Here is a 20,325-nt window from a genome sequence, read left to right as displayed (position 1 = left end):
TTCTAAACAACCTGTTAATCGATTAATAGGGCACTTAATCGATTAACTGGGCACAAAACAACTTTTCTATATAAACTGTGTTTTTACGCCATGCTTCATACATTCATTCATTCATTTTTAGAATTGCTAAGTTGCTTATTTTCATGTTCTTTGTATGTCATATAGGCAGAGAGAATTACATGTGAGATTAGTGAGAGATAGTATCATGCTTAGGGATGAAAAAGCCATCCATTGCATGTGATTAAATGTGTTCATCATTCTATCTTTCTTTCGTGATTCTTTCAATTCTTTTAGAGATTTCTTTAGGTAGAAATTACATGTTCTTCATGATTCTGATCTTATACATATTCATATTAATATGTGAGATTTTTATAGGGTTTATAGCTTGTTCTTAATTGTAACATTTGAGCTATTTTATGCTTAACATTACTCTATTTTTGTTGTGATTTTTGTAACAAGGAAAGTCGTCTCTTGGTGTCGTACCACCAATGAGATACAAAGAGTCTTCACCAAGACTTGGAGATCTTGAGTTTGGAACATACTCTTGACTGGGGCTGGATCGTAGGAAAGGTTTTCATATGCGATTGGGTAAGGTCAAACCAAGGTAGAGGTTTTGGGAATTCCAGATGGTAGCGTTCAAGGTCTTGTAATTGGAAGTGTGTATGTAAGATAAATTGGCTTCAATTTTTAGTGAAGAAAATCTCCCAGATCAGAAGGGAGGACTGGATGTAGTTTTGCAGTGGACCGCAAAACGAACCAGTATAAAAACCTTGTTGCAGGCTATTTCTTACCATTATCTCTTTACTGTTTCAAAGTGTTTTTAATTGTCTATTGTAGCTGATATTTTGAATATAGTAACTCTGCCATATAAAGATCATTTCTGTTAAATATATCTGCTATATCATTTCTGTATAATCTGTAAGTGGCTGTATAATTGAGCCATTCAACATCTGTTAATTCATTGCGACTTAATCGATTAAGGTAGTCTTTAATCGATTAATTGGATAATTTTCCAGAATAGGGATTTGGTGCAAATAGCAGTATGTGGGAACCGCGACACCTATTCAAGCCCTCTTCTAGGTGTATTCTGTCACTGATATCTAACAAGACTTACATCATTGATATGCATAACAATATTGAGTTTGCTTCTTTGAAAGGAATCAATAATCTTTTAGACAAGTTTGTTGAAAGTGATAGACGCGATATTTTCCAATTAGTTTATCTTCTTTTGAAGTTAGTAATACAAATGTAGAAAGAGTTCTTTCAACTATGAAAGTTATGAAAAATAGTTTGTGTAAGACTGAGATGGCAACTAAGAGGAGGGTAAGTTAATTGTTTAAAACAATGACCGATTTTTCTGCACAATTCAAGAGTTAATAGTAGCGGAAAATGATATGCAAAAATAATCAAGTAAATGTAAGGAGATAAAGGAGAATAGAGTACTCATATGTTTTTATACTGGTTCACCTTCTTGTCCACCGAAGGCTACATGCAGTCCTCTTGCAGCACAAGAGATTTCTTCACTAGATGTTAAGAGTAGTAGTTACAATTTCTCACCCCGAGATTCTCTTTTACGTTACTCATTCTCTAACATCTATATCATTCTTTGGTAAACACCCTTTCCAAGTGACTATATCCCCTTTCTTATCACACCCTTGTGAAAGAAAGTAATTCAATACTTTGAATTTAGAAAATGTTTAACAATGGCAATAGATTGCCTTTACAAGATTTTGAAGTTATAAATTCTTGCAATCCAATAACTCAATGTATACTTTAGTATTAATGCTCAGATGGTTTGAATAACTTGCAATAACATTTAAGACAACTTAGTAAAACAAGTTCTCATAGTTATGAACAAGTTGCACCAAGTGTAGAACAAGTATTTCAGAAAATTGTAGATTTGAATGAATGAATTATATCTCAGTTGTGTATTCATTGTGTGTGTATGAAATGAGTTTCAAACCCTTTATATAGACCTTCCAATCGACCAGAATACCTCTACGAAAATCAGTTGTGTATTTATTTCATTTGGGTTGAAAGTTGTATGGTTTGAATCTCAAAACTGGTGTGACCGCTCTTAGTCATTGATTACGCAACAAGTATGTCCTACTGCATAATTGATTTTCACAGGCAGTAATCAATTACTCAAAAGGTGTAATCGATTACCCAACTATTTTGTCCAATTGGATAATTATTTACTGTGTTGTGGAATTAGTTACCCACATGGTGTAATCGATTACCCTGATCAAATTTTGTTGGATAATTTGTTTCTCACTAATGTAACCTATTACTTAGTTCTGATAACCTATTACTTAGTTACAGTAACCTATTACTTAGATCTAGTAACCTGTTACATAGTATTTTGAAAGAAAAAAAATCATTTATACTTGTGTTTATCAATTTTATTTTAAAATACTTTTGAGTATTACTACTAAGTGTATAGTTTAGAGTATAAGGGTAGAAGTACCTAAAGACTTTAGATTCTAATTTCTTGAAGCTTTGTCTTCATTGTCTTCATAAGTATTCTTCCTTTTCTTCTTTTATGTGATCTTGGTGTCTTCATCAAAACCGTGCCAAGGTCAGGAGCCAGATCTTCTTCAGAATCTCCCCCTGTTTGATGATGACAAACCAATATATTTTTGACAGTTTATTTTCTGACAGTAGCATACTTTGTGATATTCTTGACTTGTCTTGAGTATGATCCCCCTATTTTGTATGCTCCCCCTTTGATTTGGAGTTTTGTACCTGAAATGTTTTAACTGTAAAATACTCTCCCAACTTTTCTCCCCCTTTTGACTTCATCAAAATGAAGAAAAGCCAATAGTCCAGCACAATATAGATATATATATATATATATATATATATATATCATACAATATGTATAAAAGTGATATTCAATAGCAAAAATTTAAAAGATGTTTGTACAAATTGAACCATAGTCAGAAAACAACAAACAAACAACAACGTGTTCACAATCATGCAACATTACAAACATAATTCCTAGACAAACAGTAATCTAAGATTCAGGTTCAGTGCTATCGTCATCAAGTTTCATGCTATTGATCTTATAAGGAATACTTTGAAGCTCGAATTGGACTTGTTGATTCTAAGCGTCAAGAGCATCCATCCGATTATAGATGTAGCCTCGAAGAGAGAATAACTCATCCATGATCATCTGGTTTGTAGGCATGGGAACAGATGAAGAATACTCAGCATGAAACTCAGAAGTTTGTTGTTTAGGAGGGTTGGCAGAGGCATTCACATAAAGATCAACAGGTGCTCCTGCCTATCACTTTGATGCTTATAGAGTCTATCAATGGGATATTGATAGAAGCCCATTTTGTGGATCGCTTCCACATCGATTTTACAATCGCGTCCATCAAGTGTGACTTTCGGTTCACTAGGAGTGGATACACCAAAATGCTCAAGTATGTTGGTTATGAAGATTGCATAAGACAAAGGGCTGTGAGATTCTCGAACAGACCACATATTTCTCATTATTGTGTTAGCACAATTGATAGAAAGGTTATGCTTAAGAGCATATATCAATAGCAATTCCATGTCATTCATTGATTTGAGAATGATTTGAATATTTTGGAACAATGACATAGCTCAAAACGTAATGAAGCAAGCAACCTTTGAGATTGAGATTTCCTACAACAAGGATATCTCTATTCTTTACAGTTTGACCTAATGCCAGTTGCTTACGCATTTCTATTTCCCTCTTAGAGAATATACACATAGAGTAGTAGAACTCTTTTCTATCATAATTATCTCAATCGCATGTAAGACCAAAACCTTTGATGCTACCTTCAAAAGGTATATTACAGCAAACTAAACTAAATGTCTTAAGATCCAAAACAATTTATTTTCCTTTCACATAGGATGTTAGACGATTTTTCCTAAAGTTCAAGTTACAGTAAAATAATTTAACAAGTTTAGGATAATAGGCTTTTGATTTCTCACAGAAATCAAAAAGATCTTGTTGCCTTAAAAGAGGAGGGAAATGAAAATTTTCAAACTCAAAGTTATTGACATTACCATACTTAGGAGTGAAAATGGAGCGTCCAAGAAAATGCTTTTTGAATGTATTGTGTTGAACATCATTTGCAAGAAGACGTGTCAAATCCAAAGGATTAGCCTTAGAAGATGAAGCTCCTTGCTTTCTTTGAGACACACCAGTACATTGCTTCTTAGCTCTTGATGATGACGCCATGAATTGCGGTTTTTGAAAGGTTATTTATTGAGTTTTGAGAGATTTAGGGATATTTGGTTGAAGATACTAAACACGAAAGAAATCTATGGAATAGAAGTGTTTAGAATTGAAAATGTGATATAAAACGAATCAACAATCACACAAATCAGATAAAAAATGAGGTTTTTAGGAAAACGCTAGGTTGAACACGAAAAAGAGGGTTTGAGGAGGAAGAATAAGTGTTTTATAAAAAAAGAGGAGGGAAACTTAAATAACACTTGGAGTAATCCATTACACAAAGTGAGTAATCGGTTACTCACCATAAAATAATTCCCAGATTTCAAACAAATGTCTGAGGTAATTGATTACGCAAGAGGGTAATCGGTTACCAAAGCTTCCTGCTCAATGCTGTAATCGGTTACTCTCTAGAGTAATCGGTTACTGAACCCATAATTTGAATTTCCAGGCATACCTGATGTTTGGTAATCGATTACTCATCACATGTAATCGATTACATACCCAAGAATTTGAAAATTTTGAAAAGATTTAAGCAATTTTAAATACCAGAAGGCATATTATAAGCATAATGAAGCAAACATATAATCATGAATATTCATTTAAGATAAGTAAGCTTCATCAAGTATGCCTAATTCACGTCTAATTTTATAGAAAGGTTCTTTTTCTAGAGGTTTAGTAAATATATCTGCCAGATGATCATGAGTATTAACAAATTCTACAGATACATCTTTCTTTTGGACATGGTCCCTAAGGAAATGATGTCTTATATCTATGTTTTTGGTTTTAGAATGCATTAGTGGATTCTTTGTAAGATTTATTGCACTAGTATTGTCACATTTTAGGGGCATGCAGCCTCAGTCCAAGCCATAATCTCGCAATTGTTGTTTTAGCCACAATACTTGAGCACAACAACTACCTTCCCTATGTATTCTGTCTCAGTAGTACTTAGAGCAACACTGGCTTGTTTCTTGTATGACAATGAGACCAGTGCATTACCTAATATATGACAAGTACCACTTGTACTTTTTCTCTCAGTTTTGCATCCAGCAAAATCTGAATCTGAATATCCAACCAAATCACATATACTTCCTTTTGGATACCATAATCCAATGTCAATTGTGCCTTTTAGATATTTAATTATTCTTTTGACAACAACTAAATGTTACTCTTTTGGTTTAGATTGATATCGAGCACACAAGCAGACACTAAACATTATATCAGGTCTACTGGAAGTTAAATAAAGTAGGAAACCGATCATACCTCAATACTTTGATATCAATGCATTTTCCAGCTTCATCCGTATCAATGTATGTGCCAGAACCAATAGGAGTGACAATTGGCTTGCAATCATCCATTTCAAATCTTTTCAGCAAGTCGCTGCAATATTTGGATTGACTCACAAAAATGCCATCCTTGAGTTGTTTGATTTGTAATCCAAGGAAGTAATTTAGCTTCCCCATCATAGACATTTCAAACTCCCCTTGATTATTTTGCCAAAATCACTATACAAGGTTTCATTATTAGAACCAAAAATAATATCATCTACATATATTTGAACAAGAAGAGTATGATGATTTATTTCTTAATAAATAGTGTAGTGTCGACCTTTCCTTTTGTAAAACCTTTTTCAATAAGAAAGTTTGTTAGATGATCGTACCAAGCATTAGATAAAATAAATATAATAACAATGTTACCTATACTAATGATTTTTCTTTTAATGTTCTCTGCATAGGTAACAAGGCCTTTGATACTTGAATATAGATATTTTGGAACTCCAGGTGCTATGTGCTTTGAATGGTCGTTATTATGATTACACACTTTTCTTTTGGCTTTCAAACACTCCTTCAAAACAAATTACAAAGATCTTCTAGGTACCCAATGTGATTTGTGTCCTACGGGGTTAGCACATTTCTCAACCCAAACATATTGGCCAGTTGGAATACCAACTTTTCTAATATGACATGAATTAGGAGTATGACCAATATTTTTACAATAAAAGCATGTGAGTTGATGCTTATGCATCTTGTGTTTAGACTTGTAGAAAGAATATTGATCAATATTTTCTGTAGAAATATTATGCTTGCAATCATTCTTAGTTTTCACAAAAGTACTCTTTATCATACCATTAGTTTTTTGGCTATTTGTGTAACCTAGACCTCTTTTGTCATTGGTATGTTTTTGAGTAATTAAAATATTATCCAACTTATGTGTACTCTTCTTGAACATATTCATTTCTTAATTTAATGAAACAATTTTAGTTTCAAGAGTATCATATTTTGGACATTCAATGCACATGTCATTTGATTTGGATTTTAAGACATCCAAATATTTTTGTAGCATTTGATTTTGACTCTCAAGAAGTTCAATAGTATTTTTATGATTAATGTATACTTTATAGAGTCTAATAAATTCTTCATGTAATTCACAAAAAGCGTTATGTAACTCATTATATGAAAATGTATCATTTGGTTCAGAGTTACTAACCTTAGAATCGTCATTTGAATTGTGTGAAGCTATCAAGGAAATATGTGCTTGCTCCTTAATTCTGATTTTTACATTTGAACCATCATCTTTATCTTCTAATATTACGTTTGTTCTTTTACGCTTCTTGTTCTTCTTTCTTTTGAAAGTATGATGCTTATGTAGGGCTGGACAAGCACGTTTAAGATGATCTGCTTTTCTGTATATAGAGCATGTAGATTTTTGCATTGATGTTGATGCTTCACTATTTGTTATAGACCTTTGAACTTATTTGACTCCGTGTATCCTTTCAAGAGTGTCCCAAATTTCTTTCGATGTTTTGCAACTTGACACTGTAAGGAATTCTTTTTTTCTAGAGTCGACACAAGAATGTTTTTGGCTTTAAGGTCGTATTGTACTTTCTTTTTATCTTCATCATTCCATGAAGATTTTGGCTTTACTTCCCTTATACTATTGATAACTGTGAAGGGTTCATATGGTCCTTCCTCAATTGCATTCCAAATGTCTAGATCTTGAGACTCAATGAAGATTCTCATTCCAATCTTCCAAAAGTCATAGCATTCTCCAATAAAGCTTGGAGGGCAATTGAGGTCGGAACCTTCTCCTAGAAACAATCTTGCGACTATCTTCAAAACATGATTATTTTTGAGAATAAATTACTCAAAAAAAAAGCTTTGGTGCCAATTGTAAGACTAGGATGGCAACTAAGAGGGGGTGAATTAGTTGTTTAAAACTATGACCGATTTTTCTACACAATGCAAGAGTTAATACCAACAGAAAATGATATGCAAAAATAATCAAGTAAATGTAAGGAGATAAAGGAGAAGAGAGTATAGAGATGTTTTTGTATTGGTTCACCTTCTTGTCCACCGAAGGCTACGTCTAGTACTGTTGCAGTACAAGAGATTTCTTTACTAGATATTTAGAGTAGTAATTACAATTTCTCACCCCGAGATTCCCTTGTACCTTACTCACTCTCTAAAAAATATATCACTCTTTGGAAAACACCCTTACCAAGTGACTCTATCCCCTTTCTTATCACAGCCTTGTGAAAGAAAGTAATTCAATACTTTGAATGAAGAAAACATTTAACAATGGCAATAGATTTCCTTCACAAAATTTTGAAGTTATAAATTCTTGCAATCCAATAACTCAATGTATACTTTAGTACTACTGCTCAAAAGGTTTGAATAACTTGCAATAACACTTAAGACAACTTTGCAAAACAAGTTCTGAAAGTTATGAACAAGTTGTACCAACTATAGAACAATTATTTCAGTTAATTGTAGATTTGAATGAATGAATGATATCTGAGTTGTGTTTATTGATTGTGTATGCATGGAATGAGTTTCAAAGCCTTTATGTAGACTTTCCAATCAACCAGAATACCTCTATGAAAATGTAGGATTTGTTTGGAATGAAATCATTTCGTTTGGTTGAAAGATGTGTGGTTTGAATCTGAAAACTGGTGTAACAATTCTCAGTAATTGATTACCCAACAAGTCTGTCCAACTGTGTAATTGATTTTCACAGGCAGTAATCGATTACTCAAAAAGTGTAATCGATTACTCAATTGTTTGTAAGACTGAGATTGCAACTAAGAGGGCGGGTGAATTAGTTGACTTAAAATAATGGTCATTTTTTCTGCAAAATTAAGAGTTAAAGTGCAGTGGAAAATATATGCAAAACATTAACAAGTAAAATCAAAGAGATAAATGAGAAGAGAATACACAAAGATTTTTATACTAGTTCACCTTCTTGTCCACCGAAGGCTACATCCAGTACTATTGCAGCACAAGAGATTTTTCCACTAAAGATAATGAGTTGCAATTACAATATCTCATCCCGAGATCTCTATGTAACTTCCACACCCCTTAATCCTTATTCGCCTTTGGAAAACACATTTCCAAGTGATTCTAATCCCCTTTCTTATCCCACCCCGTGAAAGAAAGTATTCTGCAATAATAATGAAGAATAGTCAACAATGGTGGAATAGCCTTTACAAGTATGAAAGTGATGTAACTTGCAATCCAATCAACTCTTTGTCTACTTAGTAATAATTCTCTTTATAAGTTTGTAAAATTTAAACACTTTCACTTTAATCAACTCTTTGTATGAGAGTTGTGTATATGTTGTGTTTTGTGATTGTGAGTTTCAATGCCTTTATATAGGCTTTCCAATCAGCCAAAATGTCTCTTTGAAAGTGTAGGAATTGATTGGAATGAAAACATGTCTTTTGGGTTGAAACTCATTCACTTTGAATTTGAAAATCTGATGCAACAACTCTCACTAATCGATTATAGCATTGAGTAATCGATTATCCAAATGTTCCATCCACTGATCATTTATTTTCGAATTAGAGTATTCGATTACATCAAGTTGAGTAATCGGTTACTCAACTTTAATAACACTGGTAATATGTTACTCCAAGATAATAATGGATTACTCTGATCAGTTTTAAGTTGGATAACCCTTTTCTCACACTCGTAACTTGTTACTTAGATGAAGTAACCCGTTACACACTATTTTTGAAAATTGTTTTTAAGTATTTTAAAGTGTTTCAATTTTCTTTAAAAAATGGTTTGAGCATTACTACTATTGTATAATCAAGAGTATAGGATAGAAATACCAATTTTAGACTTAGACAAAAAGTCTTGAATATCTTGAAGCTTGAATCTTCATTGTCTTCAAAAGTATTCTTCCTTTTCTTCTTTTTGGTGATGTTGGTGTCTTCATCAAAATCGTGCCAAGGTCAGGAGCAAATATTTTCTTCATACTGTTTTGTCCAACTGGGTAATTATTTACCGTGTTGTGCAATCGGTTACCCACATGGTGTAATCGATTATCCTAATCAAGTTTTGTTGGATAACTCGTTTCTCACTCATGTAACTTGTTACTCAGTTCTGGTAACCTGTTACTTAGTCACAATAACCTATTATTTTGATCTTGTAACCTGTTACGTAGTGTTTTGAAAATTGTTTTCATTTATACTTGTGTTTATCAATTTTATTTTAAAATACTTTTGAGCATTACTACTAAGTGTATAGTTTAGAGTATAAGGATAGAAGTACCTAAAGGCATTAGATTCTAATTTCTTGAAGCTTTGTCTTCATTGTCTTCATAAGTATTCTTCATTTTCTTCTTTTATGTGATGTTGGTGTCTTCATCAAAACCATGCCAATGTCAGGAGCCAGATCTTCTTCACATTTTGTGTATTTGATTGAGAGATGTGTGGATGAATGTATGTCTACTGTCTAGTGACTTATACTTAGTGAAAAATAATCAACAACATTGACAACGAATTGATCATTCAATAATTTTAAAATTGAAATCATATAGAGATTCATTATAAAATATGTTACTAATTTGATTAATATATTTGCATTTTGTAATTCTGACATTAATGTTTTTTTATGATTAATGATATTTATTATTTTAATTTTAACTCATATGTTGTACGCCCTGCCTTTGGGTCTTAGAAAATCCTAAAAAACTAATTATTTTACTCTTTATACCTTGTTTACCCTCTTAAGATTATCATAAGTTTATACTCTATTCAATTTTTTCAGATAAAAATTCAGACTTTCGAAGAAGTGTCATAACATAATCAAATCAAATATTATAACATTATTCTTTATCGAAATGTAATTTTTTTTTATAAGAATTTATATCCTATTAAATATTAAATATTAGAAAATAAGAATGCGGGTTGACATATACTTTGTGTCTATCAATATGCTAATATTATATCTATACTATATAAAGCCAAAACTTGAAATAATTACCACGATGATTCTATTTTCCTATTTTTCCCTTAATATTTTTTATTTCTAAATAAAAGCATATAATCTTAGATAACTATAATTAATATATCTCACTTTAAGTTGGATATTAAAATAAATACAAAAATTATAGCATGAAGTACATCCGATAAAAAAACATTTCATTTCTTTAAAATAAAAAATACAAATTTAATACTTAATATTATAAAATAAAAATGTGAGTCGGCAAACATGAAGTGTTTGTCAACACACTAGTATTATATAAAATCAAAACATTTCTGAGGGGAAAATATATGATTAATGGTTAGTTTATTAGGTAGTCTTAAAATTGGATGGTGGTTATATTTTATATTAATTGTTAGTTTATTAGGTAGTCTTAAAATTGGTACAATATATGTTAGTTCTTTTGGACAAAAAGAGGGTTCACATCTGCTGTCTCACTTTATGTACCACTTCATGTACAACTATTTTTGATTGGTTGAAAAAAATGATTTAAGATCAAAATGTAATTATTAAATATTATTCTGACCAATAATATCTCATGGCACATGGAGTGATACAAAAGAGTGGGACACCAGATGTGCTATAAAAAAGAGGGTCTTCTTTGTTATTTTGTAAAGAAAAATATTGAGATTTAGCCTCCAATGGTGTGAGTAGTTGTGGAGAAACTTGTATGGAGACACATATAACACGTCATATTTGAAGACAAATACATTTTATGGTATTTGATGCTATCATTTAAGTTTAAATTTGTAAGAGTATGGAAGAAAGGGGAGAACTGAAGAAGAAGAGAATGAAGAAGAAAATGAATCAGCTTTGCCTTCAAGAGAAGAGAATAGAATGAAGAAGAATTAGACGAGTTGTTAGAGGTAGTTGGGAGACTTTCTACTTAAGGAATTTTCAATGTAGTTAAAGTAGGTATTCAATGGCTATTTAGAGTAAGCCTCTCAAAACTAACAAAACGACCAAAACTGATTTTATGAATTACAAACTAACCCCCCCTATGATTCAAAACCAGTTTTCAACTACATTGTTCCTAATTACATTATACAAATTTAACTACACAACTTCTAATCTTTATTGTTCATTCTCCTAGATTGTGAATGCTCATCATCATCCTCAATTCTTTGAACCTTTCTGCCTTCAGAGCTTTGGTCATGATGTCTACGATTTGTAACTCAGTTTTGCAATGAGTTAACTTTATTTTTCCTTCTGCAACTTGTTGCCTTAGGTAGTTATACCTTGTCTCGATATGCTTGCTTCTGCCGTGTGAAACATGGTTCTTAGCTAAGTCTATTGTTGACTTGTTGTCTATCAATAATTCAATACCATTTTCATTCTTAATATCGAGTTCTAACATAAGTGAGGTCAGCCATGAAGCTTAGCAAGTTGTAGCACAAGCATCTATGTATCCGGCTTCATAGATTGATAAGGGTACCACCTTTTGCTTCTTAGAACACCATGAGATTGGGACACCTCCAATCAAGAATACATATCCCATAGTGCTCTTCCTGTCTAGGATGTCTCCACACCAATCTGAGTTTGTATAGGCCATGAGTTGTGACCTAGTTTTCTCATCTTGATGTGGAAAGACAATGTCATAGTTTAAGGTGGCTTTCAAGTATCTCAAGATTCTCTTGGATGCTAGCATGTGTGAGTATTTTGGTTTGCTCATGAACCTGCTGATCACCCCTACACCATAGCAAATCTCAGGTCTTGAGTGACATAGATACCTTAGGCTTCCTACAATTTGTCTGAATATAGTTTCATCAGTGGCAGCTTCTTCATCACAATTTCTCAGCTTTAGATTTGTCTCAGTTGGTGTTTCAGTGGAGTTGCATCCTGTCATTTTGAATTTGTTTAGGACTACAAGCAAATACTTACTTTGGTGCATGAACAAGCCTCATTTAGTGGATTGAAATTCCACACCAAGGAAGTAAGACAATCTTCCTGGACCTATCATTTCAAATTATTTCTTGAGATTCCCTTTCAATTCTTCAATTCCTTTGGGAATGTTCCCTCTCACAAGTAGATCATCTATGTATAAACAGATGAATAGAGCATCCTTGTTCTGATCAATCAACTTGATGTACATATCAGATTCCACTGTGCATTTCTGGAAACCAGACTCAGATAGGAACTTGTCTATTCTTTTGTTCCAAGCTCTAGGGGCCTACTTTAATCCATAGAGAGCCTTGTTCAATCTGATTACTTTTATTTCATTCCCTTTACTGACAAAACCAGGTGGTTGAGAGGCATAAACCACTTCTTCTAAGGGACCATTTAGGAATGCAGATTTTACATCCAATTGCCATAGGCTCCAGTTCTTCTAGCTAGTAAGAGCTACAATGAATCTTATTGTTTCCAACCTTATTATTGGTCAAAAGGCTTCTGAGTAGTCCAATCCTTCTTTCTACATAAATCCTTTAGCAACTAGCCTTGCTTTATGTTTAGCTATAGTGCCATCGGGTTTCAGTTTTACCTTGAAGATCCACTTGACATTAATTGGTTTCTTGTTTTATGGTAAGTCCACCAGTTCCCAAGTGTTGTTCTTTTCTATGGACCTGATTTCATCTTGCATAGCTATTATCCAAGTACTATCGACTATAGCTTCTTCAAGATTGATGGGTTTTGTATCAGCAAATAGAGCCATATGTTGGACTATGTCACCTTCTTGATCTATAACATCATCAGGATTCAAAACATGGTATGCTAACCAATTTGGAGGATTTCTTGTCCTTGTTAGTCTGTTTCTACTTGGTTGAGATATTGAGTTGGTGTCCAATCTCCTCTCATCCATCACTACATCATCATCAGGTTCCCAATCAATTTATAGTCTTGCCAAGGGAGTAGGATTTTCCATATGCCGTTTCCATGAATTAGCTCATCAAAGTATATATCCCTGCTAAAAATCACTTGTTTTGTTCTAGGGTTATATAGTTTGTAGGAACCTATGGAGTTGTAGCCTAGCAGGATCATTATTTTAGCTTTATTGTCAAGCATCTTTCTCAGCTGATCTGGTATATGTCTATAGCACAAGGACTCAAAGATTCTCAAATGTTTAACATATGGTTTTGCTCCTGACCATGCCTCTTCAGGTACATGGCCATTAAATCTCTCAGTCCTGTTTAATATGTATGTAGTAGTGGTTGCTGCTTCTCCCTAGTATTCATGTGGAAGTTGCTTGCCTCTTCTCATGCTCCTAACCATGTTCAAGATGGTTCTATTTCTCCTTTCTACAATTCCATTGCGTGGAGGTGTCTAGGGGGTTGTTACCTCATGCACAATGTCTTGAGTTTTGCAGAACTCCTCAAATTCTCCTAAGTTGAACTCTCCACCACCATATGTCCTTAGAACCTTTATGCACTTTCCTGATTCCCTTTCAACCAAGGCTTTGAACTGTTTGAATACAGAAAGTGCTTCATTTTTAGCCCTTAGCAGGTACATCCACAACTTTGAAATGGCAAATAGTCAAAGGATGCCATTATAACCAACCTACAAAGTTTTGATGAAGACAAGATCTTACATGGAAGCTTGAAGACTTGGACATCTCAACAAACAACATACCAAGAACTCAAGGTCATTGTCATAGAATCTAGGATTACTTTTTACTTTCTAGAGTCCTAAGATGATTGCCTAGTATTGAGTCTTAGGGTAGGTAAACCCAAGACAGAAGTGTCTCACAAAGATTCTAAAATAAAAATCACATAAAATGAGGCATAACATCAACATATAAATATATGATAATTAACACTCATACATTTGCATTTAGCATACATGATTTTGTGTATAAAGGTTTAATCATTTCTAAAATCATGATTGCATGATCATTCATCATATAGGGTATTTACTATTTAAAGATTGAAAACCCATTTTTAATGAATTTAATTGATTATCCCAGCTTGTAATCGATTAAATCTTGGGGAAATCCTTAATTGATTAAGGAAAGTCATAATCGATTAAATGGAGTTATAATAGCTAACCTCCCAGGATTTCTGGGTATTAATCGATTAAGTAATCTTTTAATCGATTAAGCCTTGACTGAAAGTTTGTTTCCAAAAACCCGTTAATCGATTAACATGACAATTTAATCGATTAATATATGTTATATCAGTTATGAGCTAATTCTGTTATTTTGAAACATAATCCATTATGTTTTTAAAACAATTTTCTCTTCACCCTCATTAAGCAAGAACGCAAAATATCTGAGAGTGAGAATCAAAGGTTCAGTGTGCTAAAAAGTTTCAAAGTTATCTTGATGTATCTTTGAGTTGTCTTGCATGAACTTCAAGAGTGAAAAAAGAGAGAAAAGAGAGAAAAGTCTTTTCATTGAGCAAAACCATTTTTCATTCAATTGAAAACACTCCTTACATGATTTCATAATTAGGTCTTAGGGTTGTGTTTGTGAGATCTTTCTGTCAAGGGTGATTAGAGCCGAATTTAGAGTTTTAATCCGCACATTCTAGTGTGCAAAGTAACTCGGCGATAGTTCTAAAATTGAAGAGAATTCTCGTGATGTGTGGTATCATCACAGGTTGAGAATTAGGAGTCTTCATTAGATAGAAAGTATTGATTTGAGCAAGAGTTTCGGCTAGGGCCAAATTGCGTGGAAGGTGTGGTATCCAAGTAAGTGTAGATAAGGGGTCAAATCGGGCTTTGTGGCTCATCGGTTTCAAGAAGAAAGTTTATGTCTTGTTGTATTAGAAGTGTGGTTGTAAATTACATTTCTGATTAGTGAAGAAAAGTCTCTCAGATCAACTGGGAGGACTGGATGTAGTTTGTAGTGGACCGCAAACGAACCACGATAAAAATCCTCGAGCAAATTATCTCTATCCCTATCTCTTTATAATTCAGTCTTTCTTGCTTCATGTTTTGATTAGATTACTGTGATTAATTGCTTGCTGTGTTAATCTGTTGTTAGTCAAGAATCAATCTTAGGATAGTAAATATCAAGAATTATCACGGTTTTTACGAAGCGAGAAAACTACTTTCCAATCAGCCAAAATGTCTCTTTGAAAGTGTAGGAATTGATTGGAATGAAAACATGTCTTTTGGGTTGAAACTCATTCACTTTGAATTTGAAAATCTGATGCAACAACTCTCACTAATCGATTATAGCATTGAGTAATCGATTATCCAAATGTTCCATCCACTGATCATTTATTTTCGAATTAGAGTATTCGATTACATCAAGTTGAGTAATCGGTTACTCAACTTTAATAACACTGGTAATATGTTACTCCAAGATAATAATGGATTACTCTGATCAGTTTTAAGTTGGATAACCCTTTTCTCACACTCGTAACTTGTTACTTAGATGAAGTAACCCGTTACACACTATTTTTGAAAATTGTTTTTAAGTATTTTAAAGTGTTTCAATTTTCTTTAAAAAATGGTTTGAGCATTACTACTATTGTATAATCAAGAGTATAGGATAGAAATACCAATTTTAGACTTAGACAAAAAGTCTTGAATATCTTGAAGCTTGAATCTTCATTGTCTTCAAAAGTATTCTTCCTTTTCTTCTTTTTGGTGATGTTGGTGTCTTCATCAAAATCGTGCCAAGGTCAGGAGCAAATATTTTCTTCATACTGTTTTGTCCAACTGGGTAATTATTTACCGTGTTGTGCAATCGGTTACCCACATGGTGTAATCGATTATCCTAATCAAGTTTTGTTGGATAACTCGTTTCTCACTCATGTAACTTGTTACTCAGTTCTGGTAACCTGTTACTTAGTCACAATAACCTATTATTTTGATCTTGTAACCTGTTACGTAGTGTTTTGAAAATTGTTTTCATTTATACTTGTGTTTATCAATTTTATTTTAAAATACTTTTGAGCATTACTACTAAGTGTATAGTTTAGAGTATAAGGATAGAAGTACCTAAAGGCATTAGATTCTAATTTCTTGAAGCTTTGTCTTCATTGTCTTCATAAGTATTCTTCATTTTCTTCTTTTATGTGATGTTGGTGTCTTCATCAAAACCATGCCAATGTCAGGAGCCAGATCTTCTTCACATTTTGTGTATTTGATTGAGAGATGTGTGGATGAATGTATGTCTACTGTCTAGTGACTTATACTTAGTGAAAAATAATCAACAACATTGACAACGAATTGATCATTCAATAATTTTAAAATTGAAATCATATAGAGATTCATTATAAAATATGTTACTAATTTGATTAATATATTTGCATTTTGTAATTCTGACATTAATGTTTTTTTATGATTAATGATATTTATTATTTTAATTTTAACTCATATGTTGTACGCCCTGCCTTTGGGTCTTAGAAAATCCTAAAAAACTAATTATTTTACTCTTTATACCTTGTTTACCCTCTTAAGATTATCATAAGTTTATACTCTATTCAATTTTTTCAGATAAAAATTCAGACTTTCGAAGAAGTGTCATAACATAATCAAATCAAATATTATAACATTATTCTTTATCGAAATGTAATTTTTTTTTATAAGAATTTATATCCTATTAAATATTAAATATTAGAAAATAAGAATGCGGGTTGACATATACTTTGTGTCTATCAATATGCTAATATTATATCTATACTATATAAAGCCAAAACTTGAAATAATTACCACGATGATTCTATTTTCCTATTTTTCCCTTAATATTTTTTATTTCTAAATAAAAGCATATAATCTTAGATAACTATAATTAATATATCTCACTTTAAGTTGGATATTAAAATAAATACAAAAATTATAGCATGAAGTACATCCGATAAAAAAACATTTCATTTCTTTAAAATAAAAAATACAAATTTAATACTTAATATTATAAAATAAAAATGTGAGTCGGCAAACATGAAGTGTTTGTCAACACACTAGTATTATATAAAATCAAAACATTTCTGAGGGGAAAATATATGATTAATGGTTAGTTTATTAGGTAGTCTTAAAATTGGATGGTGGTTATATTTTATATTAATTGTTAGTTTATTAGGTAGTCTTAAAATTGGTACAATATATGTTAGTTCTTTTGGACAAAAAGAGGGTTCACATCTGCTGTCTCACTTTATGTACCACTTCATGTACAACTATTTTTGATTGGTTGAAAAAAATGATTTAAGATCAAAATGTAATTATTAAATATTATTCTGACCAATAATATCTCATGGCACATGGAGTGATACAAAAGAGTGGGACACCAGATGTGCTATAAAAAAGAGGGTCTTCTTTGTTATTTTGTAAAGAAAAATATTGAGATTTAGCCTCCAATGGTGTGAGTAGTTGTGGAGAAACTTGTATGGAGACACATATAACACGTCATATTTGAAGACAAATACATTTTATGGTATTTGATGCTATCATTTAAGTTTAAATTTGTAAGAGTATGGAAGAAAGGGGAGAACTGAAGAAGAAGAGAATGAAGAAGAAAATGAATCAGCTTTGCCTTCAAGAGAAGAGAATAGAATGAAGAAGAATTAGACGAGTTGTTAGAGGTAGTTGGGAGACTTTCTACTTAAGGAATTTTCAATGTAGTTAAAGTAGGTATTCAATGGCTATTTAGAGTAAGCCTCTCAAAACTAACAAAACGACCAAAACTGATTTTATGAATTACAAACTAACCCCCCCTATGATTCAAAACCAGTTTTCAACTACATTGTTCCTAATTACATTATACAAATTTAACTACACAACTTCTAATCTTTATTGTTCATTCTCCTAGATTGTGAATGCTCATCATCATCCTCAATTCTTTGAACCTTTCTGCCTTCAGAGCTTTGGTCATGATGTCTACGATTTGTAACTCAGTTTTGCAATGAGTTAACTTTATTTTTCCTTCTGCAACTTGTTGCCTTAGGTAGTTATACCTTGTCTCGATATGCTTGCTTCTGCCGTGTGAAACATGGTTCTTAGCTAAGTCTATTGTTGACTTGTTGTCTATCAATAATTCAATACCATTTTCATTCTTAATATCGAGTTCTAACATAAGTGAGGTCAGCCATGAAGCTTAGCAAGTTGTAGCACAAGCATCTATGTATCCGGCTTCATAGATTGATAAGGGTACCACCTTTTGCTTCTTAGAACACCATGAGATTGGGACACCTCCAATCAAGAATACATATCCCATAGTGCTCTTCCTGTCTAGGATGTCTCCACACCAATCTGAGTTTGTATAGGCCATGAGTTGTGACCTAGTTTTCTCATCTTGATGTGGAAAGACAATGTCATAGTTTAAGGTGGCTTTCAAGTATCTCAAGATTCTCTTGGATGCTAGCATGTGTGAGTATTTTGGTTTGCTCATGAACCTGCTGATCACCCCTACACCATAGCAAATCTCAGGTCTTGAGTGACATAGATACCTTAGGCTTCCTACAATTTGTCTGAATATAGTTTCATCAGTGGCAGCTTCTTCATCACAATTTCTCAGCTTTAGATTTGTCTCAGTTGGTGTTTCAGTGGAGTTGCATCCTGTCATTTTGAATTTGTTTAGGACTACAAGCAAATACTTACTTTGGTGCATGAACAAGCCTCATTTAGTGGATTGAAATTCCACACCAAGGAAGTAAGACAATCTTCCTGGACCTATCATTTCAAATTATTTCTTGAGATTCCCTTTCAATTCTTCAATTCCTTTGGGAATGTTCCCTCTCACAAGTAGATCATCTATGTATAAACAGATGAATAGAGCATCCTTGTTCTGATCAATCAACTTGATGTACATATCAGATTCCACTGTGCATTTCTGGAAACCAGACTCAGATAGGAACTTGTCTATTCTTTTGTTCCAAGCTCTAGGGGCCTACTTTAATCCATAGAGAGCCTTGTTCAATCTGATTACTTTTATTTCATTCCCTTTACTGACAAAACCAGGTGGTTGAGAGGCATAAACCACTTCTTCTAAGGGACCATTTAGGAATGCAGATTTTACATCCAATTGCCATAGGCTCCAGTTCTTCTAGCTAGTAAGAGCTACAATGAATCTTATTGTTTCCAACCTTATTATTGGTCAAAAGGCTTCTGAGTAGTCCAATCCTTCTTTCTACATAAATCCTTTAGCAACTAGCCTTGCTTTATGTTTAGCTATAGTGCCATCGGGTTTCAGTTTTACCTTGAAGATCCACTTGACATTAATTGGTTTCTTGTTTTATGGTAAGTCCACCAGTTCCCAAGTGTTGTTCTTTTCTATGGACCTGATTTCATCTTGCATAGCTATTATCCAAGTACTATCGACTATAGCTTCTTCAAGATTGATGGGTTTTGTATCAGCAAATAGAGCCATATGTTGGACTATGTCACCTTCTTGATCTATAACATCATCAGGATTCAAAACATGGTATGCTAACCAATTTGGAGGATTTCTTGTCCTTGTTAGTCTGTTTCTACTTGGTTGAGATATTGAGTTGGTGTCCAATCTCCTCTCATCCATCACTACATCATCATCAGGTTCCCAATCAATTTATAGTCTTGCCAAGGGAGTAGGATTTTCCATATGCCGTTTCCATGAATTAGCTCATCAAAGTATATATCCCTGCTAAAAATCACTTGTTTTGTTCTAGGGTTATATAGTTTGTAGGAACCTATGGAGTTGTAGCCTAGCAGGATCATTATTTTAGCTTTATTGTCAAGCATCTTTCTCAGCTGATCTGGTATATGTCTATAGCACAAGGACTCAAAGATTCTCAAATGTTTAACATATGGTTTTGCTCCTGACCATGCCTCTTCAGGTACATGGCCATTAAATCTCTCAGTCCTGTTTAATATGTATGTAGTAGTGGTTGCTGCTTCTCCCTAGTATTCATGTGGAAGTTGCTTGCCTCTTCTCATGCTCCTAACCATGTTCAAGATGGTTCTATTTCTCCTTTCTACAATTCCATTGCG

General features: G+C 33.0%; 2 protein-coding genes across 2 annotated transcripts; both read right to left on the bottom strand.

Moving 5' to 3' along the window:
* Positions 11,858 to 12,325, bottom strand: LOC109361913 (uncharacterized mitochondrial protein AtMg00810-like). Its single transcript, XM_019607438.1, has one exon. It carries the CDS (start codon positions 12,323 to 12,325, stop codon positions 11,858 to 11,860), a length of 468 nt encoding a protein of 155 aa, XP_019462983.1.
* LOC109361911 (uncharacterized mitochondrial protein AtMg00810-like) lies at positions 18,455 to 18,922 on the bottom strand. The gene has a single exon (XM_019607437.1). It carries the CDS (start codon positions 18,920 to 18,922, stop codon positions 18,455 to 18,457), a length of 468 nt encoding a protein of 155 aa, XP_019462982.1.

Source organism: Lupinus angustifolius, chromosome LG12 (genome assembly GCF_001865875.1).
Source record: "Lupinus angustifolius cultivar Tanjil chromosome LG12, LupAngTanjil_v1.0, whole genome shotgun sequence".
Classification (NCBI taxonomy): Eukaryota; Viridiplantae; Streptophyta; class Magnoliopsida; order Fabales; family Fabaceae; genus Lupinus; species Lupinus angustifolius.
This window is presented reverse-complemented; position numbering and strand designations above follow the sequence as displayed.

Coding starts and splice junctions, on each gene's coding strand:
- LOC109361913 (XM_019607438.1), bottom strand. CDS start 12,325: ATGACAGGATGCAACTCCACTGAAACACCAACTGAGACAAATCTAAAG.
- LOC109361911 (XM_019607437.1), bottom strand. CDS start 18,922: ATGACAGGATGCAACTCCACTGAAACACCAACTGAGACAAATCTAAAG.